Consider the following 26,883-nt stretch of genomic DNA (forward strand, 5'->3'; position numbering starts at 1 on the left):
AGGCCCGTCTCCTTTATGGTTGTGCCGAAGAGCCCGGCCAAGCGGTTGACAGGCAGCAGGTGTGGAGCAGGTGTGAGGGCAGGAACAGGTTGGCAGGACACAGCCTTGGCAGGCATGGGCTCATCTTAATGTGCCTTGGCTAGAGCAGACGATGAGCAGCCCCCAGCCGGTCTGTGCAAAGAAAGACAATGGTTGTGACTTCTCGGAGCAGGATTACATCACTACGGAGTAGGGGACCCCACATGGTGTGAAGATGGCATCGGGGATTCAGCCGACAGGTATCTCCCTTGTGCCTACAGTGTGCCAAGCAGGGCACCAGCTGGGTCTACTCACACCCTGAGCGATGTAACCAGAATCTCTCACGCCTGACACGCCATTCCATTCACCATCTTTGCCCCCCTGGCACACACTTCCAGCAGCTTCCCTGTCACTGAGGGGTCTGCTTCTTATCCCCTTCAGCTCCCACATGATGTTTCTAAGGGCTCCCACCCACTTGGTCATACAACTCGGTCGGAAACACGTTAGAATGTTAACCATCCTGATTCCATTGGGGGCAGGGCTACCACCAGTGACTTCAGAAGGCTTGTCCTTCAGAAGGCCATCCTCCCTCCTGTCCTCCCCGGAGTCCAGCCACCTTGAATTTCACCCAAACTTCAGGTACCCCAATGCCTTTCCCAGCCTGAACTTCTACAGGTGCCCTGTCTAATTAAAAAAAAAAAAAAAAGTCCACCGAGAGCCAAGGAAGACAAGGCGGGGCAGAAGAACTTTGTACGCCTTGCCCCAGGGCAGCCTTTTCAGCTTCCTCACTGGGGCACCCGGAGAGCCTCAGAGCATCAGTTTCCACAGACAGCAGGGAATACGCCAGGCCATTTCTCAGATTCTGGAGACACACTAGGCAAGTGGCCATAGCCAGTCAGGGGCAGACTGTAGGCAGTGTGAGCAGAAAGATCGGCAGAAAGACAGGCCCCCAGAACTGCATCCTCTCACAGGATGGTTCCCAGAGCACAGAGTGCTGGGAAGTCACTGGTACCTGGACTGCCATCTGAAGGCACCTGGCCCGGATCCCAGAGCAAGGCCCTCACTCCTTGGGGATGGACTTTTATCTTAACTGGCTGAGACAGGGATGCCAGCTTAAACCCTAAGCTGGGCCCATCCCTCAGTGCAAACTCTTCCAGACCATTCAGTCTTCCGAAAGCCTTCGTATGACCCCAGCAGAGGTTTCCACTCAACTGCCCACTGTTCCAACCATGACGTGTGTCATGCCAGTTCCGAGCAGTATGCCCTCCACAACTCACACCCCTGAGCACCACCAACAGCCCCTGGTCTCACGTGTCCCTCGAGCCCAGACCCCAGTGTTCTGGTATTCCAATACATCGCCTCCACAATCTGCTACTCCTAGGTCCCTTCCTGGCCCGCCCCTATGAGGGAGGCTCTTTTGTGGGTCCATGCTACTTTCAGTATCCTCTGCTTCTGCCTTGCCCCGAGTGCCCCCCGCGGGGGTCACCCTCGTCTCTGTCCTCCAGCTTTCTCATCGCCACTGTTTCAGCATCTCCATCACCACCTTGCGTTCCTGCGTCCCTGCATCCCACCTCGTGGTCTCCAGGGTACCCGGAGATCCCAGTGGTCCTGGCCCCAGCCTCCCGCGTCCCCCCACCCCACCCCCCGCGTCCCCAGCCCCGCGCTGCTGACGCCATGACGCCGCGGCAGAGCGAGGGGCGGAGCGGGCAGGCGGGCGAGCGCGGCTCGGCTCGGAGACCGGTCCCGCAGCAGCTGTGCGCCGTGGCCGATGGACATGGGTACGCAGGGATCCGGGCGCAAGCGGCTCCCCAACCGGGAGCGGCTGACGGCGGAGGACGACGCTCTGAATCAGATCGCGCGCGAGGTGAGCGAGGCTCGGCCACAGCTGTCAGTGTCCCCCGCGGTCCCCAGCCGCCCCCAGCGGTCCCCAGCGGCCGCGCTCTGGGCCGGGCCCGTGGGGCAGAAGCGCTGGGCCCCAGCTCCCATCATGGCCTGCGGACCACTCCGCGCCCGCCACACGCCGGTGGCGCTGCTGCCCTCAGCCGCAGCCCCTGGTCCTTGTGGGCCTCTAGTCCCGGGGACTGGCTGAATCGGGCCACCAGGGGCTCAAGGTAGCCGGGTGCCAGTCGAGTGGGGCCCCAGTGCCCCTCATTGTACCGGGAAAGAAGGTTAGGCCGACCCTGCTGACCAGTAGCGGCCCCAGAAGCCGCATGGCCTTGCTGAAATGGCCTCAGTTGGTTGGTGACCATTGCCACATAAGGATCAGCTTGTGGGTAACTTCGGGGTCCCGTGTCTAGACCAGCCTGAAAGCAAGCCAGGGTATGTTTGGAGGTTTCATAAAGTTTCCTGGACAGTTCATTACAACGGCAAACCGGTTCTTTAATGAACTTCTGGTGTGGCAAAGGAGGGCGCATGGGTGTGCGTGTCTGCACAAACGCCCCGTTTTTCTCCCACAAAGATGCAACCCTTCAGGCTGCAACAGCATGCGTGACACGTGGAAAGACTTGAGCAAACTGGTGGCAGCCGCTCTGGGGGAGGGGGCCGACTGGTTAAGACGTAGGGTGGACAAAGGAATCAGAGAAATTTCTATTGCTTTTCTGTTCCCTTTGAGTGTCTTGTGCACATACTAACTTTAAAAAAAAAAAGCCAATGCAGATGAAATCCGGGCGCCTCCCATCTCTTCCGTGCAGGTTGTGATGGAGAGTTAGCATACATATTATTTCCACGTGGAAAAACTTCCCAGCAATCTAGAGTGCTGTTATATGGTACCGGTAGTGGCTGGGGTCTGCCCAGGACAGGCTCTTCTAGTTGGTAGTTGTAAATGCCTGACTTCACTTTTACTGGTATGTGGATTCGTGTTTGCAGAACACTGAGTTGAGAAACGATTTTCTCTGTACAAGACAGGAGAGGTCTTTTCAGCAAACTCCTATCCATCCCCTGAAGCCCACCGTACAGCTCTATCCTCTGTGAGGCTTTCTGACACTTAGCCCTCCCGGGCATGGTGGGTACCTGGTGCAGTTGACAGAATGTGCTGGGGCTGCCTGTAGTTGGTAATCTGTAGAAGGTGCCATCCAGGCAGGCAATATCTTACACCAAGGGCTCATAGAGACAGGTGGACGGTAGGTGATTGATAGTGTTGGTTACAGGACCTTGGGCTGTAATTAATGTCCTGGTCACAACAGTCTCTTACATGAGTATGTGACCACACAGCAAACAAGTGTCCCTGGGAGAGCCAGAGTGCCCCACAAATCCCGGTGGCTGCAGGACAAAGGAATGAGAAGATTGGGAGTCCCGTCAACCAGTCTCTTATCGGCTGGTTGTTATAAAAATAGATTGGACGCGAGGCCGGGGGATGGTTCTGCCTTGCACCCAGGGAGCTGCAGTCAGCAGTTATAAAGACGGGCAGGAGTCAGACCTGAGCTTGCAGACTAGACGGGCCACTCTGTACCAGCTGTGCTGGTCTAGAAAAGCCAGCTCCCCAGCCCCCCCCTCCCCTTAGCCCCATTCTCATCTCTGAAAGAGGGACAGACTCCCCGAGGCTGTGGGAGACGAAAAGGAACAGCAGATAAAGAATATCCAACTAACTCTGGAAATGAGTGTACCCCACCGCTACCGCCACATGCCCCAAAGCCCCAGTGAAAGTCAGCCACAGATGCGGCCCGTACCCAGACCTAGTGACAGTCATTGAAAAGATTGCAGGGAGCAGGTGATACTGTCTGCTCTGCAATTAAAGTCTGTTGCCCAACTGTGAAATTAAATCAGAATTCAGATGGCAAATATCTATTCCCTGAGTTATTGAGCATTCTTATGAACATTAGCCAAATTGTCTCAGGTTTGGTACTTTGCTATTCACTCTTTAATCCATGATCGTGGTATCCAATGCCCTATCCTAAATACACCAGTTGTGGGGGAACCGGCAAGGATCTGGATCAAAAATGGGTCTGGCAAGATAAGTAGAATTCTCTTGTGATCCTAGCACTGGGGAGGCTAAGCTGGGAGGATACAGAATTGAAGGCCAGTATGGGCTACATAGTGAGACTCTATCTCACAGAAGAGAAGGGTGGGTTGGGACCTGTAGGTCCACAATGCCCGTAAAAGACATGATCTGATCGGAAAGGGCACGGAAGGGCCTGGAGGTTTGGAATGAGAGAGAATTCCAGCTAGCAGATGGGATCAGAGGTTGCTTCCTGGAGGAAATGGCATTTTGAGCTCTGGAAGGATGTATCTGCCAGCCAGATGGTTTGGCTGCCAGGACAAAAACCCTGACCACTTGACCTAGATGGGGGACACATACCAATGGAGTACAAAAATCCTAGGGGAAGCAGGATTCCCCTCCTGCTGGTACTCGTATCTCAACACTACAGGCTCCTGTATGCTCACCCCATCCACAGGTGGAGAGGTGCTGTGTGCAAGTTCACTGGCCTCCGGGTGGACAAAAAATCATCCCAAGCTGGCCCCCTGAAATGTGCGGTCTCCTCTGCCTGACTCTCTCCAGAGAGCTAGAAGCATCTCTTTAGGGAACTTCTGCAGGTCTCTATGGCTCTCCTGCTCCAAATTCCAAGGCCACAGATTGCTGGCTTCCATGAAGTCCCTGTGGCAAAAGGAAACAGGACTACCCATGCCCGGCCTGGAGCTGGGGTGGGCCAGCTTGCCCTGAATTGTTTTTTAAGACGTTGTAGAGACCTGAATGGTGGCAGAGTGGCTATGAAAGTGACAAGGGGTGGGGTGGCCTTCAAGAAAACAAGTGGAGATTCTGGGTCAAGGTCATCAGAAATCCTGAGCCGTGTTCAGTTCTCCTGGGGGGCTGAAGTTCTCTGAGACAGAGGAGAACTTTTTAGTGTCCCCTCCACAGCCTGCCTTGTCTTCGCACGTCCACAGGTCCCACCTGGCTCCAACCCAGCAAGCAGACAGGCTGTCCTCTAATATGCCTCTGGCCCATCAGCATTGATTGGATGGTCTTTGGGAGGTAGACTTCTAGCATGATGCTGGGGAAAGGGGCCTGCCAGCATTCTTCAGACATTAAGACATGGCCTTCTAGGAGGTTAGGAGTGCCAGATCTCACATCTGGGCAGACGTGCTTCTGAAGTTCTCAGAAGGTAAATCCCAGGGCTGAGTCTCCCCTCCTCCCACGTGGGAGCGTCTGCCAAGGACTTTGGGAGTGCCTGGACTTCCCATTCAGCACTCTGCCCAAGGCTGTTCAGGGTCCTCTTCAGGCCTTTCCAGCTGCTGTCACAGCAGCTGGCTTCATATGGGTCCGTCTGTTATGAGCTGGTGAAGGCATCTCCTCGGGTGGTGAGTTGGTCCCTCCCTCTGTGGCCCATAAGAGATGCCTTTCCTCATTCAGCAGGGCAGGGCAGGAAGCGGGGAGGGGGACTCTAGTCCATAACTGTTCCCGAAGCCTCTTGTCCAAGGAACCCACTTGTAAGTGCATCCCCCTGCCATGTATGTGGTCCAGGAGCATTGAATGTTGAAAGCTCAGAGCCCACCCCCCAACTTCACCTTCACTGGGCACAGCTCCTAATGTGTGGAAGGAGAGGTCCCGCAGCCAGCAGAGTTCCTGGAACAGGGAGCCTGCAGCCATTAGCTCACGTGAGGACAGAGCATGTCGCCTCCCACTCTGGTGACCTCCTGCCGTGGGCTCACAGCAAGATCAGGCTGGTGGTACTTGTGCATGTGCACCCTGATGAGCCCATGCTCCGTCCTGCTTGCCTCTAGGGCTCTTGCAAGAAACCACTAGCAGCTACATGCCTGCTGCAGGCTCTACTTCTAGGGAACCTGCTGTGAGCACCACATCTGTACTGGCAAGCCCATTAAGATAATCCTTCCACATGCTGTCTCCTTACCATCCTTCTGGGTAGGCCTCAGAGCTCAGCCTTTGTGAAGCGACCCTGCCTCTGTGTCTTCTCAAGCCTCAAGGCCATTGAGATTGCCATGGGTTGGGGTGTGCTCATGGGTTAGCTCATTTGAGACCTGTTCCCTCCACCACCTACAGCATCCAGCTGACCTGGCTTTCTTGGATTGAGGGATCTGGGAGGAATTCTTACTCCTGGCCTCTGTCATAGTCCTCATGCCCACTGTGACAGCACACTGAGGCCAGCGACTGCCTGGATTTGACAGGGAGGAGGAGGAGGAGACAAAGACGAAAAGTAGTCCTTTTTGTTACCCAGCCACTTGACTTGAACCATTGTCTCTGTAAGTCTGGTCAGCTGGTAAGAACCTGATGGACACGGGCTGGCAGTGCCGTCCAGGGTGGCTAGTACTGTCAGGAAGTGGTGGTACCCCAACTTCCATAGGATGGGGAAACATATGGCTGTTCATTGTTCAATGTGAAGAACTTCCCCACCTCAAATACTAATGAAGCCACCCTGGGTGGCCTTCCTAAGAGAGACACAGATCTGGGGGATGGACGTCATCTGTGAGGTATTATCAATGGCCAGAACAGGAGTTCCTGGGCCTGTGAGCTTGGACTGTTGATGTGATTGCCAAAAGATGGAAGAGACTAGAGAGGATTCAGGGCCTCGGCTGGACAGCCTGCTGTCTCTGGTGGCCTCTGGGCCCCACCCACAGCTATTTCTACCAGAGCCAGCTGTCTCTTCCTCCCTCTGTGGAGTCTCCATGAGTCCTGGCTTCATGCTCAGTGTTGGGATTTTACTAGGAAAGGCTGAAGAGACCAGAGTGAATGGTAAAGACCATGGTCCTAGACTGTAATCAAGCTTGTCAACCTAGAGATCCTGTCAAAGTGTGGGGCACAAAAGGAGGAAGGGGGGACCATAGCGAGCCAGCCATCATCAGGCATTTCATCCCGTGTGTGCTGAGTCTCATGAGAAGAGTAGAGCGTTTGACACCTCATCTAAGACTTCACCGCAGATGACATCCTGCAGCCAGGCCAACTGCACCTGTCCCTAGGGCAGCTGTCCCCAACTGACCTGTGAGCCCTCAGCATAGCCTTCCATGAGGCAGACACCAGTGTCCTCTGCCTTCCTATATCCGGCACCTTCTTCTTTCACTCCTACATGCTGTGGGATGATTTGTATGTCCTGTGGGAGCCCTTCTTGGGTTCTTTGTGGCGTTACCCAGCAGGTCCGTATAGAGGATGATTAGGACCATGGGCCTGAGTGCAGGTGTTTGAGATGGTCTGCACTTGGCTGTGCTGGGGGATGGTCTGTATGTCAAGTTGTTCTGATTGGTTAATAAATAAAACCTGATCGGCCGTGGCTAGGCAGGAAAGATAGGCGGGACTAGCAGAGAGGAGAAATAAAAGGACAGAAAGGCAGAAAGAGACGCTGCTGCAGCCGCCGCAATGACCAACAGCATGTGAAGACGCCGATAAGCCACCAGCCATGTGGCGAGGTATAGATTTGTAGAAATGGATTACTTTAAGATATAGATTTATAGAAATGCGTTACTTTGAGATATAAGAACAGTTAATAAGAAGCCTGCCACGGCCATACAGTTTGTAAGCAATATAAGTCTCTGTGTTTACTTGGTTGGGTCTGAGCGGCTGTGGGACTGGCGGGTGACAAAGATTTGTCCTGACTGTGGGCAAGGCAGAAAAAACTCAAGCTACACCTACATCTGTAAAAACTTAATTTTTTTCCAGCAAACTAATGTGCGGTTTTACCTTTGCCAAGTTCTCAGGCTGTGATTCACACAGCTGGAGAGTTCTCTTAATCATTTTTAAGATGTAGGGTGTTTTTTTAAATGTATGTATTTGTGTGTATCTGTGTGAGTTTATGTGCACCATATGCATGTAGGAGGGCAGAAATCATTCGATCCCCTGGAACTGGAGTTCCAGGGTTGTGAGCCACCATATAGGGTGCTGGGAACCAAACCCAGGTTCTTTGCAGAAGCAATAAGGTTCTTAATGGCTGAGCTATCTCTGCTTCCTGAACTGTCCTTTTAATACTTGTCAGACCCTGACACTTCTCTGGTGAGAACTCTTCCATGGCTTCTCCTTACATGACTGTGTGTGTTGGTTTGAAAGCATTAGTAATAAACTCAGAGTCACCAATAGTGCCATGGTGTCACAGTAAGGACAGAATCTCCCCCTTGGTGTCATGCAGCCAATAGCCAGTCCAGATTTTTTGTTTTGTTTTTGTTTTTGTTTTTGTTTTTTGAGACAGGGTTTCTCCATGTAGCTTTGCGCCTTTTCCTGGAACTCACTTGGTAGTCCAGGCTGGCCTCGAACTCACAGAGATCCGCCTGGCTCTGCCTCCCAAGTGCTGGGATTAAAGGCATGCGCCACCACCGCCCAGCCAGCCAGTCCAGGTTTTAATTGCCTTCTTCGTTCTTTCTGTCTTCTGTTACTCCTGTCTGTCTGTCGTGTGAGTCTGAATCTGGGCCCGTGTCTGTGTCTGTAGGTGTCTCACAAAGGGCTTTGTGCTACCTTTTATTGAACAGCACAGGAGGCGTCACTTGGGGGAGGAATGAAGGATACTTTACAGAGGCCTTTAACGGAGTTTACAAGGGACTAAGTCACAAACTTCAACTGACCCCAATGAGCAGACAGTACTAGAAACAGAATTGTTTATCAAGCGATATGCAAATGTTGTGTGCTACATTAATGGTGGGTGTTCAGTTTACAAGATTGTTTTCAACCTATAGTTGCTGTTTTTTAGCAAATGAATATCATAACACACACACATTGCTCTCCGGGTCAGGGGTACAGAAGAGTAGTAATTTAATATTACAGCCATGCATTGACTTAGGTTGTAAACGCTGATTACATGGGAAATCCAAGGCAAGTAAGGTTGATAGTTATGTTGCCGGAGGGCTTCTCTCCAGGTTCCCCAAGCCCCACAGTCCCACAATCCACTTATAAAATAATCACTCAGACGCTTATATCACTTATAAACTGTATGGCCGTGGCAGGCTTCTTGCTAACTGTTCTTTTATCTTAAATTAACCCATTTTTATAAATCTATACCTTGCCATGTGGCTGGTGGCTTACCAGAGTCTTTACATGCTGCTTGTCCTGGCGGTGGCTGCAGTGTCTCCCTCCTCAGCCTTCCGCTTCCCAGAATTCTCCTCTCTCCTTGTCCCAACTACTTCCTGCCTGGCAACCTACTTCCTGCCTGGTCACTGGCCATCAGTGTTTTATTTATATAGAGCAATATCCACAGCATAGTTACATTGTTTTCTAGAAGGCAAATTAAACAAACAGGCTGAGCACACAGTAGGATAGCGGCCTTGAGCCTTCCATGACCTCAAGGTATGCGTGCTGTGTGCTTTTCTGTGTCAACCAGACACAAGTGAGGGTCATCAGCAGAAGGAGCTTCAGTTGAGGAAATGCCTGATTAGATCCAACTGTAGGGCATTTTCTCATTTAGTGATCAATGGGAGAGGGCCAAGCCACTGTGGGTGGTGCCATCCCTGGGCTGCTGGTCCTGGTTCTGTAACAGGCTGAGCAAGCCAGGGGAAGCAAGCCAGTAAGCAGCTCCCCTCCATGGCCTCTGTATCAGCTCCTGCTTCCGGGATCCTGCCCTGTTTGAGTTCCTGTCCTGACTTCCTTCAGTGATGAACAGCAGTGCTTAAGTGTAAGCCTAATAAACCCTTTCCTCCCCGACTTGCTTTATGGTCATGGTGTTTAATCGCAACAAAAGAAACCCTAACTAAGACAATGTGTGTGTGTGTGTGTGTGTGTGTGTGTGTGTGTGTTGGTTTTTCGAGACAGGGTTTCTCTGTGTAGCCCTGACTGTCCTGGAATTCTCTCTGTAGATCAAGCTGGCCTCCAACTCACAGAAATCCACCTGCCTCTGCCTCCCAAGTGCTAGGATTAAAGGCATGTGCCACCACCATCCAGCTCAAAGGTGAGGTCCAGCAAGAGTTTGTTTCTAGACTATAAGAGATATTTTCATAAATATTACATTGCCACAGCCCTATAAAAGACAAATATTTAAAGGGCCCATAAGTCCCTGAATGCCCTGGTGAGTATCATAATCTTCACAGATATTATGCATATAAATAGATATTCTATTACTAAAATACTACTTATAAAAAATACTCAGCCAGGTGGTGGTGGCATATGCCTTTGATCCCAGCACTTGGGAGGCATAGGCATGTGAATTTCTGTCAGCTCAAGGCCAGCCTGGTCTACAAAGTGAGTTCTAGGACAGCCAAGACTACACAGAGAAACCCTGTCTTGAAAAAGAATACTCTTAATGGATTTATCAAGTTTAGATGATGATGTTGGCTTCCTGAGTTGAAGAATCAGAGTGGGTGTCCGTGGACCCAAGTAAGGCCTCTCTCCATCCCCACATCTTCATACTGTATTTCCACTGTTGTGGGTTAAATAATATGCTCATTGGTGTAATGACAGGGTGATTGAAGGTATGGGCACTAGAGTCAGGTTTTGTAGATGTAACCATCTTATTAAATAAGAAACACAGAGCCAAATGCAGAGTTAAAAGCCCAAGAGTTCAGAGCAGTAGCTAAGAGCTGATACTAAAAACCCTTTCTTACCCTTCACTGCCGCTGCCGTCCTTCCCCTCAGAAAGAGACCTACTTCCTGTGTGTCTGTCTTTTTATTGACTTTCTGTTCTGCCTTCTCATTGCTTGTAAACCCAACCACATGACCTCCTCCTTGTCATTGCCTGCCTATTCAGATCTCCAGGTCTCTATAGTTGGTATTGAGATTAAAGGCGTGTGTCTCCATGCTGGCTGTATCCTTGAACACACAGAGATCCGCCTGTCATGTGATCGGGATTAAAGGTGTGCACCACCACAGCCCGGCTTCTGCTATGGCTTGCTGTTAGCTCTGACCCACAGAGAACTTTATTTATTAACATACAAATAAAGTCACATTTCAGTACAAATGAAATATTACCATAAGGTTTCATGGGTTCAAATCTGTCCTCTATTCATGATCAAAAGCTAATTGCATAAGCATGTGGTCTCCCCATAAGTACAGTAGGGAAATGTTAATAGTCCACTTCCTGTGAGGTGGTTATGAGGACAAATGAGGGATGTCATGTAAAAATCTCAGAACAATGGCCAAAGGCCAAAGTTAGTGTTCAGGAAATGCCAAGGAAGGTGACCATTTTGCATACTACAAATCACTTTGACTGTTGAGCCAACTCATACACCTTTCTGTTTTTCCTAGAGTTATTTCTTTTTATTTAAATTGCTCACCTGATCTGTAATTCTTCAAAGTCTTAACAGAATTCTTTATGGACCCATTTTGTAATAGAATTAGACAAGTCAGATCATCATGTCATCCCATTTGTTATCCACAACCCATCTAGTCAGGTCTGGGTGCCCCAGGCTTTGCCCACCTCAGCACTTACTCCCTTTTCACAGCTCTGAAGGATCCTTTCGCCCTTTTGGGTGGAGGGGTTCAGTCCCTGTCTCCTGGATTGTACATTGTCTTTCTCGGATCAAAATGTGTTTTGCTGGAACACATCCTTCAGTCACTTTCTGAACAAGAGTACCTTTTCCAAATATTTGCACATCTAAAAAAGCCTTATTCCACTCTCATGCTTGATTGATAGTTTGGTTCTATAGAGAGATCTAGGTTAAAAATAAGGTTCTGGAGAATGTCAACGATTTCTCTGTCCTCTGAAGTGGTTCCCAGTTGGCACTGTTGATCAACTGAAAAGAGTCCTGTACAGAAAGGGAAGGGGTGGAGCTCCGTCCTCTTTTGGGGGGAAGGCCGTCCTCTGTGGGGCGAAGACCATCCTCTGTGGGGGAAGGCTGTCCTCTGTGGGGGGAAGACCATCCTCTGTGGGGGAAGGCTGTCCTCTGTTGGGGGGAAGGCCGTCCTCTGTGGGGGGAAGGCCGTCCTCTGTGGGGGGAAGGCTGTCCTCTGTGGGGGAAGGCCGTCCTCTGTGGGGGGAAGGTCATCCTCTGTGGGGGGAAGGCTGTCCTCTGTGGGGGGAAGGCTGTCCTCTGTGGGGGGAAGGCTGTCCTCTGTGGGGGGAAGGCTGTCCTCTGTGGGGAGAAGGCCGTCCTCTGTGGGGGGAAGGCCGTCCTCTGGGGGGGAAGGCTGTCCTCTGTGGGGGGAGGCTGTCCTCTGTGGGGGGAAGACTGCATTTGCTGACATTCACTTGAAACGCTAACAGAACCACACCAGAGGAGTGTGGGAAGTAGGGCTGGCAGATTTGCCAAGGACATGCCGGTGTTACCTAATAAGTCAGTAAATCAACGTGGAAAAGTAAAATTGAAAATGGATTTCTGCCGTCATCCCAATATGTCTTCCTGTTTTATTCTGGCACCTGGGGCTGTTCTGAGGATGGTAGTGCTGTCCACGGTTTCAATGTGGCAATCTGCTTTCATTGCCTGGGTCCCATAGCAGCCCCTTTATTCTTGCCATCCTGGGCTTTGCCCGTGTGTATTGAGCATGGCTAGCTTCCTTCCATCTGGAAATGACTATCCAGAAGTTCTGAGAGGTGACGCTCCTGTTCTGAGAGGTCTGTGGGTATCCCAATCCTGTCAGCTCCCTCCTCTCTTCCAGGCATGCCTATTGTCTGCACAGATCTTCCTTTTGGTTTTTTTCTACCTTTCTGACTTTTGTTGGATTGTCTGGGAGAGTATTCAGATGAATCTACTCCTACTAAATATACCTGAGCTATATTTAATGTTAATTTCTGGAGACTTCCCTCCCACCCCTCACCCTCTTTCTTCTTTGTGATTCTTCCCTTTTGAAACTTGTTTTATTATGCATTTATTTTTATTTATCCGTTTATTTTGAGACAAGGTCTCATGAGGTAGCCCTGGCTGACCTGGAACTTGCTGTGTAGATCAGATCTGCCTTGAACTCACAGAGATGTTCCTGCCTCTGCCTCCCAGGTGCTGTGTGCCACCATGCTTGCATCACACCTATTTTCTGTGCGTGTGCATGCTGCAGTGTATAGATGGAGGTCAAGGGCTAACTTGTCAGAGTCGGTTCTTGCCTTCCACCATGTGATTCCAGGGATGAAACCCAGGTTGTCTGTCTTGGAGCAACTGTCTTTACCCACTGAACCATCTGACCAGCCCTCTTTTTCCTTTTAATCTCTCTCTCTCTCTCTCTCTCTCTCTCTCTCTCTCTCTCTCTCTCTCTTTCTCTCTCTCTCCTCCTCCTTCTCCACACACACACACATACACACACATACACACACACATACACACACATACACACACACAGCACCTCACTATGACACACACACATACACACACACACACACACACACACAGCACCTCACTATGTAGTCTAGGCTGGTCTTGAACCCACTATCCTCCTACAAAGCAGACAAATTACTCATTAGTTTGTCTTTACCAAGAGAAAAAATAAAATGCCAAATTGGATGAGAGATCAGAGCTCTTTTAAAAAGCAAAACAAAGACCTAAGATTTTCAGCTGGATCTAGGGACACATGTGGACCTTGAAAAGCAGAAGCAGGAGGATTGCTACAAGTTCAAGGCCAGCTTGGGTTGCGTAGCAAGTAACAGGATGGCTATGGCTATCTAGCAAGTCCTTGTCTCAGAGAGAGAGAGAGAGAGAGAGAGAGAGAGAGAGAGAGAGAGAGAGAGAGAGAGAAGGGAAGGAGAGAGGGAAGGAGAGAGGGAAGGGAAGGGAAGGGAAGGGAAGGGAAGGGAAGGAAAGGGAAGGGAAGGAAGGGAAGGGAAGGGAAGGGAAGGGAAGGGAAGGGAAGGGAAGGGAAGGGAAGGAAAGGAAAGGAAAGGAAAGGAAAGGAAAGGAAAGGAAAGGAAAGGAAAGGAAAGGAAAGGAAAGGAAAGGAAAGGAAAGGAAAGGAAAGGAAAGGAAAGGAAAAACCTAACAAGACAAAAAGATTTCTCTGACTTCAGGCATCAAGAGTCTTTAATTCATCCATTGGTGTGTCAGGCTCCCTAGGACCCGAGATACACCTTACATAAACAAGCACCTGAGGAGTTGGGTCGGCAGAATGTGATCTGGTCTGGCCGTGGGGGAACTCTCAGGTCAGCGGCTTGTGAGGGCCAGGAACAGTCAGCACTGCACTGGAGCTCTGTCAGGATTTCCACTCCCTTCTTGGTGTGATCCACATGGCAGCTCTGACCCTGTTACTATAGAGCAGCCCAGGGGCTCACACATCGTCCCTTCTGCTTTTCACCACTACCCATGCTGCACCGCTGCCCATGCTGCACTCCTACCCATGCTGCACTGCTGCCCATGCTGCACCATACCCATGCTGCACCCCTACCCATGCTGCACCACTGCCCATGCTGCACCATACCCATGCTGCACCGCTGCCCATGCTGCACCACTGCCCATGCTGCACCACTGCCCATGCTGCACCCCTACCCATGCTGCACCGCTGTCCATGCTGCACCACTACCCATGCTGCACTCCTGCCCATGCTGCACCCCTACCCATGCTGCACCGCTGTCCATGCTGCACCACTACCCATGCTGCACCATACCCATGCTGCACCACTGTCCATGCTGCACTCCTGCCCATGCTGCACTCCTGCCCATGCTGCACTCCTGCCCATGCTGCACTCCTACCCATGCTGCACCGCTGTCCATGCTGCACCGCTACCCATGCTACACCACTGTCCATGCTGTACCATTGCCCATACTGCACCGCTACCCATGCTGCACTGCTACCCATGCTGCACCACTGCCCATGCTGTACCACTGCCCATGCTGTACCACTGCCCATGCTACACCACTGTCCATGCTGTACCATTGCCCATGCTGCACCGCTACCCATGCTGCACTGCTACCCATGCTGCACTGCTGCCCATGCTGCACCGCTGCCCATGCTGCACCACTGTCCATGTTGCACCACTGTCCATGCTGCACCACTACCCATGCTGCACCGCTGCCCATGCTGCACCGCTGCCCATGCTGCACCACTGCCCATGCTGCACTCCTGCCCATGCTGCACTCCTGCCCATGCTGCACTCCTGCCCATGCTGCACTCCTGCCCATGCTGCACCGCTGCCCATGCTGCACCGCTGCCCATGCTGCACCCCTACCCATGCTGCACCGCTGCCCATGCTGCACCGCTGCCCATGCTGCACTCCTGCCCATGCTACACCGCTGTCCATGCTGCACCACTGCCCATGCTGTACCACTGCCCATGCTACACCGCTGCCCATGCTGCACCATACCCATGCTGCACCCCTACCTATGCTGCACTGCTGCCCATGCTGCACCGCTGCCCATGCTGCACCGCTACCCTTATCCTTGATTTATTTTATTCTTTTTTGTTTTTGTTTTTCAAGGCAGGGTTTCTCTGTGTAGCTTTGGCAGTCCTGGAACTCACTCTGTAGACCAAGCTAGCCTCAAACTCACAGAGATCCGCCTATCCGCCTGCCTCTGCCTCCTGAGTGCTGGGACTAAAGATGCGCACCTCCACCACCCAGCTATTTCATTTATTCTTACTTCCCACCTTTTCTATGGCATCCCTCAGGCATCTGGAAAGATATGGGGACATCCACAATGGCAGTCCTGGAAGTAGGCTTCCCATGTAGACTGAGTAGGGAACATGGCCATCTGGTATACCCTGAGATGCTTCTCACTGCCTCTGGAACATGAGCTCTCTCTCTCTCTCTCTCTCTCTCTCTCTCTCTCTCTCTCTCTCTCTCTCTCTCTCTCTCTCTCTCTCCACCCTGGCCTGTGGGACATCCTGTTGTGGTGGGAACTGTCTGTGTCTCTGCAAGGTAGCATACGCGCCACCGTCCTCGGTCACTGTTGAGCAATGGTAGTGTGACCGTGCAACTGAGGCCCTTCATTCTCAATTGTTTATGACTAATCCAAGTAGCTACATGGCCAGCAGCCACTGTGTTGGATAGGCCACAGCCCTGGAGCAATGATTTATCCTTTATGGAACTATATTATGGTAGGCATAGACCATCACTTGGAATCCCAGTTGAGTTTTCTCAAGCCTTATCTCACTCATGGTCTGGCTCAGAAATGGAGGGAGGTGGAGATGCAGGCGGGAGGGGTAGCCTGTGGTGGGGCTCTGCCTGAAGCACGCTTGTGGAGAGAGCAGTCTTCACCCCTTCCCTCTGTCTGGGAGAGAGGGATGGTACGGACAGGGCAGTTGTGGGAATGTGCTCGAGTGTGTCGTGTGGCATTTCAGGTACCACTGAAAGGACAGTGGGCATTTCCTGCCTGCCAGGAGCGTGGGGAGATTATCAGGAGGCCTTGGGGCTTTGAGTCCAGTTGGGATGTAGCCAGGGATCCAGGGTCAGGGCTGAAACTTCCTCCTGAGTGAAGGGGTAGGGTGGGGTGAGGAGAGAGAGGAAGGATGAGAGAGAAATGACCGGGAAGATAACCTCGGACCGGAAGAGAGATGCAGGTGGCACAAAGGACTGGTTAAATGAACTCACTGTAAAAATACTAATGGCTGTGGCCTTGTTTGCCTGTGATGGAGTCTCACTATGTCACCCAGGCAAACCTTGAACTCAAGATCCTCTAGCTTTGCTGGAGGGCAGTGGCGCAGGCCTTTAATCCCAGCATTCCAGAGGCAGGAGCAGGCAGATAGAACTCTGTGAGTTCAAGGCCAACCTGGTCTACAGAGTGAGTTCCAGGACAAGCTTCAAAGCTACACAGAGAAAACCTGTCTCAGAAGAAACAAACCAACAAAAAAAGATTCTCTAGCTTCAGAATGCTAGGACGACAGGCATGCACCCCTGCATCTGGCTTCTTGGCTATGGTTTAACTGTGTGTGTGTGTGTGTGTGTGTGTGTGTGTGTGTGTGTGTCCGTCCGCATGCCTGTGGGCTTCCCTGGCTCAGAGTATGGGAGCTGGAGGCTGCTATAGTTGGATATGAAATGTACCCCTGAAAAGGGGGCTGATATATTGAAGGGGTTGGTCCTTGGCTGATGGTGGTATTTCGGGAGGTTCTAGAAGCTTTAGGAGGTGGTGCCTAGCTGAAGGAAATAGACCAATGGGATGTGTCTCTGGAGGCTGTATTTAGTCTAAGGGTCTTCCTCTCTTTCATTCTTTGTTAGCTGCCTGCCTTGACCACAGGCTCCCACCACCATAGTGTTCTGCCTCACCATGACCCAGAGTCAACAGAGCCAAGGCCCATGGACTGACTCCCCTGAAGTGGTCCTCATTCCCTTAGCTTGTTTGTGTCAAGCATTTCTCTTAGTGACAAAAGGCCCACTGATGCTGTTCTTTGCACAAAAGACCCCTGTATCCAGCATCACTTTTGTTTCTAGGTCCTCCATTCAAGTCGGCAGGAGGATGCACTCCAGCTTCCCTAGTGCCCCATCCTTGCGTAGCCTAGGTGAGTGCCTGTCTTGGGTGACTTCCTGAAGACCTGGCCCCTGCAGGCCAGGCTCATTCACAACTGTTTATCTTTGGGCTTACCTGACCTCTGAGAAGCTACCAAATCACCTCCCTATTTTTAACCCATGCCTCCAGCCGGCCAGAGTGGTTGCCACATGGGTTGAGATGAGGTGATGGCCTTCCAACTCATTTCAGTGTCTTCTTTCATACTTTGGTTTTAGGTTGGGGTTCCTCAGCCTGGATGCTGTCAACTTGGGGGAACCAGATACCTCTTGTGGTGGCTTTGGTATGTACCATAGAAGGCTCAACAAGATCCCTAGTTTCTGATCAGCAGATGCCAGTAACTTCCACCTCCTTGGTGGTGACAAGGGACCATGTTTCCAGACATTGTCAGATGGCTCCTGGGGAGAACACTGGTTTAGGAATTGCCTTCCCCTCTGCTGAGCCTGTGCCTTGAGCTCAGAACCACTGGCCTCTGCTATGGAAGCTTAGACATCATTCCACTGTTCTGTGGGGCAGGCAGAAAGCCCAGCCTGTTTTTTTATTTCCTCCATCGGACCTGGAAAACTGTAGAGAGGGGACTGTCACCTCAGCTGGGTGGGTGGGGCGCAGTTCTAGAAGTCAGCTGCCAATTCTGGAAGTAGATGCCTCTGCTGCAAATTGAATGGCACGTGCCTGTGTTCCAGAAGTGTGGTGGCATTTGTCTGGGGGGGGGGCTGCTAAAGCAGTACATCACAGGCTGCATAATAGTGTGGGGACGCTGGCTGCTCACAGTCCTGGATGCCACCAGTTCAAGATCAAGGCACATTCAGGAACAACCTTGGTCTGCTTTGTCAGCGGCCCACTTGAAATCCAGCTAATGCTTCAGAAGGAAAATGGGACACTTCCCAACTCAGTGGGGCATGTGAGGGCGGGGCTGGAGTCCCACCAATACTCCACCCAGATTGGCAGGGCACAGATAATTGGACAACAAGTGATCAATGACATCCACCTTTCCACAGGATTAAAATTATCGCCATACTTCCCACAAAGCCACACAGCTAAGCTTCTTAAAATAGATGTTGGGTCACGTCTTGCCCAGGATCCCCTCCATCACCTTGCAGCTCCCATCTCAGCGCCTCCCTTATGTCTCCACTATCCCCAGAACGTCCTGGGCAGCCTCCACCCCCTCCTTCTTAGCCAAGAAAGGGCTGTGCACACAGCACTGGCTGGCTGAGGGCTCCCCCTTCCTCTACCCAGGGCCTTCATTCCCTCAGCCAGTGGGACATGAGTCACCCTGGGCTGCTGAATGGGACAGGAATGCCTTGTTAATGCTCTAGCACAATGGTTCTCAACCTTCCTAATGCTGGGGCCCTTCAATACAGTTCCTCATGCTGTGGTGACCCCCCCCCCAGCCATAAAATTACTTTTGTTGCTACTTCATAACTGTGATTTTGGGGCTGTTATGAATCATGATGTAAATATCTGTGTTTTCCTATGGTCTTAGGTGACCCCCGTGAAAGGGTTGTTTGATCCTCCCCCAGGGGGCCATGACCCCCAGGTTGAGAACTGCTGCTCCCGTGCGTTTGTCTCCGTCACTTCCACCCCCTGCTCCTGGTTTTGGGTATGAATTGTGAGTGAAGCACACTCCACAGTCTCTCTCAGTAACCCAGCGTCGGTACTCACCTGTGGTGTGAGACTGACCGGGCCTCTGTGCTTGGATTTTGCTTCCCTTTTACTTTCGTTTTCTTGGCTAAATATCTTTTCCGGGTTTCCTTCCATGGAGCAGAAGGGCTAATGAACGCTACTGAGTCCTGTGGGGAGAGGGAGGAGGCCCACAGCCCAGCGGCTAGCCCTCTGATAGCAGTTTCTGAGACGTGTTCCCCAGGAGTGAAGCGGAACAGGCCGCAGACCTCACAGTAGTCACCCTGCATCCCATGTGGTTTTTACTCTGCTCTTTGAAGTTTGGAGTCATTTTAGATGAAGCCCACCTTCCCCCTAGGCGGACTCGATATCCCTCATCTTCAACAGCTGATGCTTTCTCTCTAGGCCCCCACAGGGTCCCATTGTGATGCCTTTATCTCAGCGTGTGAACGGAGCCAAGCTCTGCTGCCAGCAGTGGATCGTTGACCACCTGGAGGCCTCAGTGTCTGGTGTCTGTGTTATGGATCTCTGACCACCTGGAGGCCTCAGGGTCTGGTGTCTGTGTCATGGATCTCTGACTACCTGGAGGCCTCAGGGTCTGGTGTCTGTGCCATGGATTTCTGACTACCTGGAGGCCTCAGGGTCTGGTGTCTGTATCATGGATCCCTGACTACCTGGAGGCCTCAGGGTCTGGTGTCTGTGCCATGGATCTCTGACTACCTGGAGGCCTCAGGGTCTGGTGTCTGTATCATGGATCGTTGACTACCTGGAGGTCTCAGAGTCCTCCTCTGTAGGTGGAATGCAGGAGCCATTAGGAGGGCTTATGGTTGATGTGCGTCCACAGCCCAGGTCTGTCTCACTCAGCATATACCGCCCTTTCCGCCTTCACCTGCTGGCTCTTCTCCTTTGAGGTCTCTGGTCCATGGCACTTCTTTGGGAAGCCTCATGACCTCCCCATCTCCCACCTAGCCTAAGATGTGTCCCTTTCCCAGGTACCTCTCCTTGTCACACTGCTCAGTGGGCTGTTATCTCCTCTCACCCTGCCCCCCATCACCACCATACACCGAGTCCTCCAGGCTGCCCAGCCCTGTGGCTGGTGGGCCTCTTGCTGCCATAGTACCACCTGTGGGAGGAGGGCAGGTCAAAGGGTAACCATCACTTCCTGTTTGGTTTGTGGACACTAAACTTTTTTGAACGTCTGTGAATATAGTACACACACACACACACACACACACACACACACACACACACAGGGAGTATAGTGTAACCAAGGCAGGTTACAAACCTGTCAAAGTCCGTGTGCTGGTGGATGGAGTAGCTTTTATGGATAGCCCATTCTTTATCCTCTCAGCTCCTCAGTTCTCAGCGTGCTCAGAAAGTGCAGCCTCTCTGCCCTCTAGCCTCCTCAGAGTTCGCCAGCAAAGGGCCAGCCACCCCAGAGACCACAGCTGTCCCCGTGGCCAAGGCTTTGAACTATTCTCACTGGGAGAACTTTCTCCCTAATTGCCCAGCCCAGAAGCATCTTCTAAGAGGTTCCCTGAATCATTCTGAGTCTTCCTCGGAGGGTGCAGCCTTGACCATCAGCACTGGGCTCTGCAGTTCCCACATACCAGCTTTGCCATCTCTGATGAAGCCATGGGGTCTCTGAGCCCCAGTGCGCCCACCTCAGGGATGGAAGCTGTGATAAAATCGTGGCACGTACGAGCTGATGTGGATGGCATACCTGGGATGAGCTTGCTGTCAATGCATACATGCTCAGCGGGGGAGATCTCCTTACACACCCTCAGAAGCTACACAGGACATCATGCCAACCACAAATGTGTGTGCAATTCTCACCCGTCTGTCATCTGGGCTTAAAGAGGTAGAGGCCTGACTCCTGTGCAGCCAGATGTTTCTCCGGGCCTGCCTCGCCTAGCAGTCCGGATGAATCTCTCCCACCTGCACCACAACCGCTTATAAAATAATCACTTAGGCCGGGTGGTGGCGTATGCCTTTAATCCCTGCACTCGGGAGGCAGAGGCAGGCGGATCTCTGTGAATTTGAGGCCAGCCTGGTCTACAGAGTGAGTTCCAGGACAGGTACCAAAACTATACAGAGAAACCCTGTCTTGAAAAAACAAACAAACAAACATCACTCAGAGGCTTATATTAATTACAAACTGTATGGCCTATAGGTCAGGCTTCTTGCTAGCTAGCTCTTATAGCTTAATTCAACCCATTACTATTAATCCATATGTTGTCATATGGCAATGGCTTTACCTATCTACAGGCATCTTGCTCCTTCATGGTGGGCTGGCGTCTCCTCCTGACTCTCCTTTCTTCTCTTCACTGTCCAGTTTGAATGTACCTTCTAACCTTATTCTGCCTCACCATTGGCCAAACAACTTTATTTATCAACCAATCAGAGCAAGACATAGTCACAGTGTACAGAAAGACATCCCACAGCACTCCTGCCCCCCAGCTCATAACTCTTCTCAAGACTAGCTCCAGACTCCTAGTTCCCCTTGAGACTCCAGGCTCCAGCATCCAGGTTCTCCCCCAGGCTCCAGCATCCAGGTTCTCCCCAAGGCTCCAGCATCCAGGTTCTCCCCCAGGCTCCAGCATCCAGGTTCTCCCCCAGGCTCCAGCATCTAGGTTCTCCCCCAGGCTCCAGCATCTAGGTTCTCCCCCAGGCTCCAGCATCCAGGTTCTCCCCCAGGCTCCAGCATCCAGGTTCCCCCCAGGCTCCAACATCCAGATTCTTCCCCAGGCTCCAGCATCTAGGTTCTCCCCGCCAGGCTCCAGCATCTAGATTCTCCCCACAGGCTCCAGCATCCAGGTTCTCCCTCAGGCTCCAGAATACAGGTTCTCCCTCAGACTCCAGCATCCAGGTTCTCCCCCAGACTCCAGCATCTAGATTCTCCCCCAGGCTCCAGCATCCAGATTCTCCCCCAGGCTCCAGTATCCAGGTTCTCCCTCAGGCTCCACAGCATCCAAAGTTCTACTCTAGGGCCCAGACCCACTACTTCAGGTTCTAAGCACCAGGTTGTGCTCTAGAATCTAGACTCCTTGTTCCCTTCAAGACTCCAGGCTTTAGGTTTCAAGTTCTACTTCTGCCTTGGCTCCAGGCTCCTAGTCACCTAAAGACTCCAGCCTCCAGGCTATCTGATTGGGTTAGGAAAAGGCATCTTTGAGGTGGGTTACTGGCCACCTATTTGCCTCTCAGAATTCATGTGGCCCCCAAAGGGAACACATTTGGGCTAACACACATCAGCCCTAAAGGGCCCCCAAAGGTTTCAGGCTCATCTATGACTGTTGCTGGACATGGGGACATGGGGCAGCATGCTCGTTGGCTCTGGAGGCTACATTGGTTTTGGTTTTTTTTTTTTTTTTTTTGGCTTTTGGTTTTGTTTTGTTTTTTGTTTGTTTGTTTGTTTTTGGTGTTTTGTTTTGTTTTTGAAAAAAGGTCTATCCCTGGCTGTCCTGGAACTCATGTAGACCAGGCTGGCTTTGAACTCCCAGAGATTCACCGGCCTCAGCGTCTTGAGTGTTGGACCACAAGTCGAGGCTTGCACCACTGTGTCCAGCTTGCACTGCTCTTTACAAAGCACACTCTAGGCCTAATGCTGTTATTTTCCCCTATGGCCGAAGAGCCAGTGCAGGATGTCCCTCAGGAAGGTGAAGGGCTAGCTGGAAGTGTGGTAGGAAGCACCAAAGTCATGTACAGATAGCCTAGCTATGGCCTTTTCTAGCCTTGGAGGCCCTGGTCCATTCAGGTCCATGTGGAGATGGTGAAGAAATTGGAGTTACCATCACCATGATGACCACAGATGCTCAGGAGCATCCAGGTTATACCAGGTTGTCAGGAAGAGGCCTCAGTTAGGCTGGAGGGGCTGTCCCTAGCCCACTCAGGCTTCCATGGAATGTCTCCCACTTTCAATGTCACCTGGGCCCATTTCAATGGACCCATTCTCCTGTGTGGCTGCCCAGTCTATAGCACATGAGGAGGAAGAAAGCATGAGCCTTGTGTTACATCTGAGAGCCACAGGGTCCTGCCCCACACAAACCAGAACCTAACACACAGGTGCATCTCTCTCTCTCTCTCTCTCTCTCTCTCTCTCTCTCTCTCTCTCTCTCTCTGTTTCTCTCTCCCTCCCTCCATTCTTCCTTTCCCCTCCTTCCCTCCCTCCCTACTGTCTTGTATTATACAGATGTAAATTGCATATCAAAACCACATGTTCCTCACGGGATAAAGTTGCAAGCATGCCTCCTAGATGGTCCCACCCCTCAGATGTGGCTGCCACAAGACATCTCTGTAACAGTGGCTGAAAGTTGCTTACTCCAATTCTGAGAAAGCAAAACATGTTGCAATGGAGCCTGGAGACTTGGCTTCCACTTCCGACCCGGGGTCCTCAAAATGTGGCCTCCAGACACAGGGTCTCCCTCACCTGGAAGCAGCTAGAAATGTGGGATCCAGAGCCCTGGGTGGGGTCTTGCCTGTGCACCTGTTGGATGTGGGGAGCCCTAGCCATCAGGACTGTCTGCTTGGGATGATGGAGGCCCGGCATCATCCTGCATCTCCACTGAACAGTGCAGCCTCTTGCTCGGCAATGCTTTCCGTTGTGATTGTTGCTTTGACCATAAACACAAGGCTGCCAAAAGCTGCCAGCTGAGGAACTGCCCTGTCACAGCCCCTTTCTGAGGCAGAGCCAGGTGGTGGCCCTCACTGTGGGGTGTCTTTTAGTACACAGCAGATGCTGAGTTCCAGTCTGAGCAGTGAGGGAAATGATTGCCTGAATGAGTAAGTGGACATAGCTTTACTTCAAGTAACATGTGAAGGATCTTCTTTTCTTTTCTTCTTCCTTTTTTCCCTCTTCTTTTTGTCTTTTTGAGATGGGGTTTCTCTGTGTAGCAGCCCTGACTATCATGGAACTCACTCTGTAGACCAGGCTGGCCTCGAACTCACAGAGATCCACCTGCCTCTGCCTCCCGAGTGCTGGGATTAAAGGCGAGGACCAGCTGTGTATCATTTACATATAGCTGAAAATTCACCAAGGGCCTAAGGGTAGCAGGGGTCAAGCTGTGTTGCTTCTCTGGGCCTGGGCTTTGGTCCACTGCACTTTGGCAGGTGGTTTGTGACCTCATCCCCCTTCCATGCGACTGGGCAGAGAGGGGACAGTTGCAGCAGGACACCAAACCCTTTTCCTGCCCACTCCTGCGCAGCTTCCTCCCTGGCGCTGCCCCACTGGCTTTCCTTCTAATGCTGCACATGGGGAGAAAAAAGAAAATCTTGCCAGCAGTCCAGGGGAGGGGCCTGTGACCTCACTGGGGGCGGCGTGGGCGATCGGGTTGCCTTGCACACTGCCAGCGTGCTGCGATCTCACACCCTAAAAAGGCATTCATTGTGTCCAGGAAGGCTCGGCCCTCCGACGGTGGCGCTCACCCAGGGGCTGAAGTCATTTGGATCCTGTGTAGAACATTCTCCTGTGTGGCTGCCCTGCTGGGGCGAAGCACTTGAATTGCAGGAATTTCGATGTATTAATAGGCCCTGCCAGGTGCAATAAATAGCTGCCTTGGCCCGACCTTCACCTCCAATGGTGCTGCACTTCTGAGAAGCCCCGTGCGCCCCTGGAGCAAGAGAACACGTATGGCCAAGGCTTCTCCTGAGCTGGGGGCAGGCGGCTGGGGGCTGGGATCCTCAGACACAAACCAAAAATGAGTGAAATGTTGAAGACGTGCCTCAGGAAAGCAGAAAGTCACTCAGGCTAATCTCTTTCTTTCCCCCACAGTGCTGGGTAGGGATGGAACCCTGGGCCCCTTGGCACAAGAGACAAGAGTTCTGTCCTCAAGACCTAGCCTCAATCCCAGCCGGGTCTTTAAGACAAAGCATGACCTGTTTTTGACAAGATGGGTTTCTTCTCCTTCTCCTTCCTCTTCTTCTCCTTCTTCTCCTCCTCCTCCTCTCCTTCTCCTCTTCTTCACTGTTCTAGTTCCCTTTTTATCAGTGATCAAACACCGAGTAAGCAAAGAAGGAAAGGTGTGGGCTGACTTACAAAGGGTTCAGTCTGTAGTCAGCTGGCTCCCCGGATCCTCAGCCTGTGATAAGGCAGACCCCATAATGGAAGGGCATGATAGAGGGGCTCTGCCCCACTCATCACCGGCAGGAAGCAGGGGCCAGGGATAAGGGGTCCCCTTTCAGGGCACCCCTTCCTATGACCTACATCTTCCAAGTAGGTTCCACCTCCCAGTGCTCATCACCTACCAAGAATGCCATCAAGTTATGAATCCAGGGCTGGGGAGATGGCTGAGTCAGTAAAGTGCCATGCAAGTGCCGGGCTCCCCCACTGTCTGGGTAGTGCCCCTCTCCCAGCTCTGTTGACTGGAAGCGGGTTCCCCACCCAGTGTCCATGCTGGAAAGAGGATGTAGGCTCACATCTTAGTGGCGTGCTTAGTAAGCTTGAAGAGCAATCCTGGAGGCTGTGTCAATGGCCTGTGCCACCGTAAATGTTTGCCAGTGAATCTGCAATTGCTTTTATTCTCTTTTCTCAGTGTTGGGATTTGAACTTACTTGTGCACGGTAGGAGAGCGCTCTGCCACTGAGCTGTATTCCCAACCCCCCCCCCCCCCGTTTACTTATTTTTGAGACAAGAGCTGGCTGCTGTGTGGCGCAGACTACCCTCCAGCCTGCAGTCACCCCTTGTCTCTGCCTCCTAAGGGCTGAGATGACAGATATGCATCACTGCGCTCAGCGGCGGGTAATTCTGTGTTGCTTTTCTTTTCCCTTAGTGTCAGTGGCAAAAGTGGGTTATCTGGTGTCACCAAAGAGCTTAAGAGGGAGTTGTGGGAAGCCCTGGAAGGCCACTTCTGGACCTGGCTCTCAGCCCTGACCCTGTATCCTCAATCCTCCCAGCTGGGCTGTGAATGGGCCTCTGGGTCTCGCCAGCTCCTTGCAGGCCTCTGCTCACCACTGTGATCTTGGATTCCGAGACTCCTTCCTGCCCACCCTGTTCCTTACTCCCCCACCCTGACCCCCAGCCCACAGCAGGGAAGAGAGAGCTCCCAGCAGCTCCGTAGTCTGGCTTCTGCCTCTGCAGTAACAGAGAACTCTGCTTCCCAACATGCAGACGCAGGAATGCTGCCCTGACGGTCATCCTGCTGACATCATCTTCTTCAAGGGCTGGGAGTGGGTCACACTGTTTGAATGAAGGTCATCTGTCCTGACTGGAAACAATGACAACTGTCTTGACCTTCCCTCATTATCACTGTGTAATCTGCTCATTTACTCATTCAGCTTGAGATGATGGAACGTTCAAGTTTCAAAAGCACAAGGGTGCCATCAAAGTGACTCTCGGCTGGCTTTCCTCTTGGCAGTGCTGGGGATAAACTCAGGGCTGCCTATGCCAAGCAAGCGCTCACCTCAGATTCTTACTCCAGCATCCCTGACTGGTGGTGGTGGTGTGTGCCTTTAACCCCAGCATTCAGGAGGCAGAGGTGGGTGGATCTCTGAGTTTAAGACCAGCCTGGTCTACAGAGCGAGGTCTAGGACAGCCAAGGCTACACAGAGAAGCCCTGTCCCGAAAAAAAAAAAAAAGGAAAGGAAGAGAGAGAGAAGAGAGAGAAAAGAAAGAAGAAAAGGAAGGAGGGAGGGAGGGAAGGAAGGAAGGAAGGAAGGAAGGAAGGAAGGAAGGAAGGAAGGAAAACAGCTCTAAAAGCAGAGAATGAACACCTTTGTAAGCCATAGCTCATTTGACCAGGGATCTAAACTGCCATTTGGTGGACACTTTTTTTTTTTTTTTAAGTTTTTGTTCCTTGCTTCTTGCTTTTAAAATGAGTAAAGATAGCATAGTATGGTGGTTCATGCTTGTAATCTCAGCAAGAGGATTGCTGCTGAATTTGAGGCCAGCCTGGGCTTTCTAGTAAGTTCCTTGTGAGTGTGGGTTACAGAGTGAGACTCTGTCTTCAGAGCAAAACAAATAAAACCAGAGCCAGTGAAATTGCTTAGTGGGTAAAGAAAGGCACCCACCACTCAACCGTCTGAGTTCGATCCCCAGGACCCACAT

The 26,883-nt window shown here is 51.8% G+C and overlaps 1 protein-coding gene across 24 annotated transcripts in view; it reads left to right on the plus strand.

Annotated features, from left to right (window-relative positions):
- The first annotated feature begins 1,716 nt into the window (after nt 1–1,716).
- The window catches only part of Lrrfip1 (LRR binding FLII interacting protein 1), a 136,245-nt gene continuing 111,078 nt past the window's right edge, over nt 1,717–26,883 (plus strand). For 11 of the 24 annotated variants that reach the window (XM_037210119.1, XM_037210103.1, XM_037210098.1 and 8 more), the window contains exon 1: nt 1,730–1,882. In XM_037210119.1, coding sequence (XP_037066014.1) covers nt 1,787–1,882 — 96 coding nt within the window. In that variant the 5' untranslated portion in view covers nt 1,730–1,786. Of the gene's footprint in view, nt 1,883–26,883 lie in introns of all 24 variants that reach the window. The other 13 variants (XM_037210093.1, XM_037210097.1, XM_037210099.1 and 10 more) reach the window with 6 other exon arrangements.

The sequence above is a fragment of the Peromyscus leucopus genome, chromosome 13 (assembly GCF_004664715.2).
Source record: "Peromyscus leucopus breed LL Stock chromosome 13, UCI_PerLeu_2.1, whole genome shotgun sequence".
Lineage (NCBI taxonomy): Eukaryota > Metazoa > Chordata > Mammalia > Rodentia > Cricetidae > Peromyscus > Peromyscus leucopus.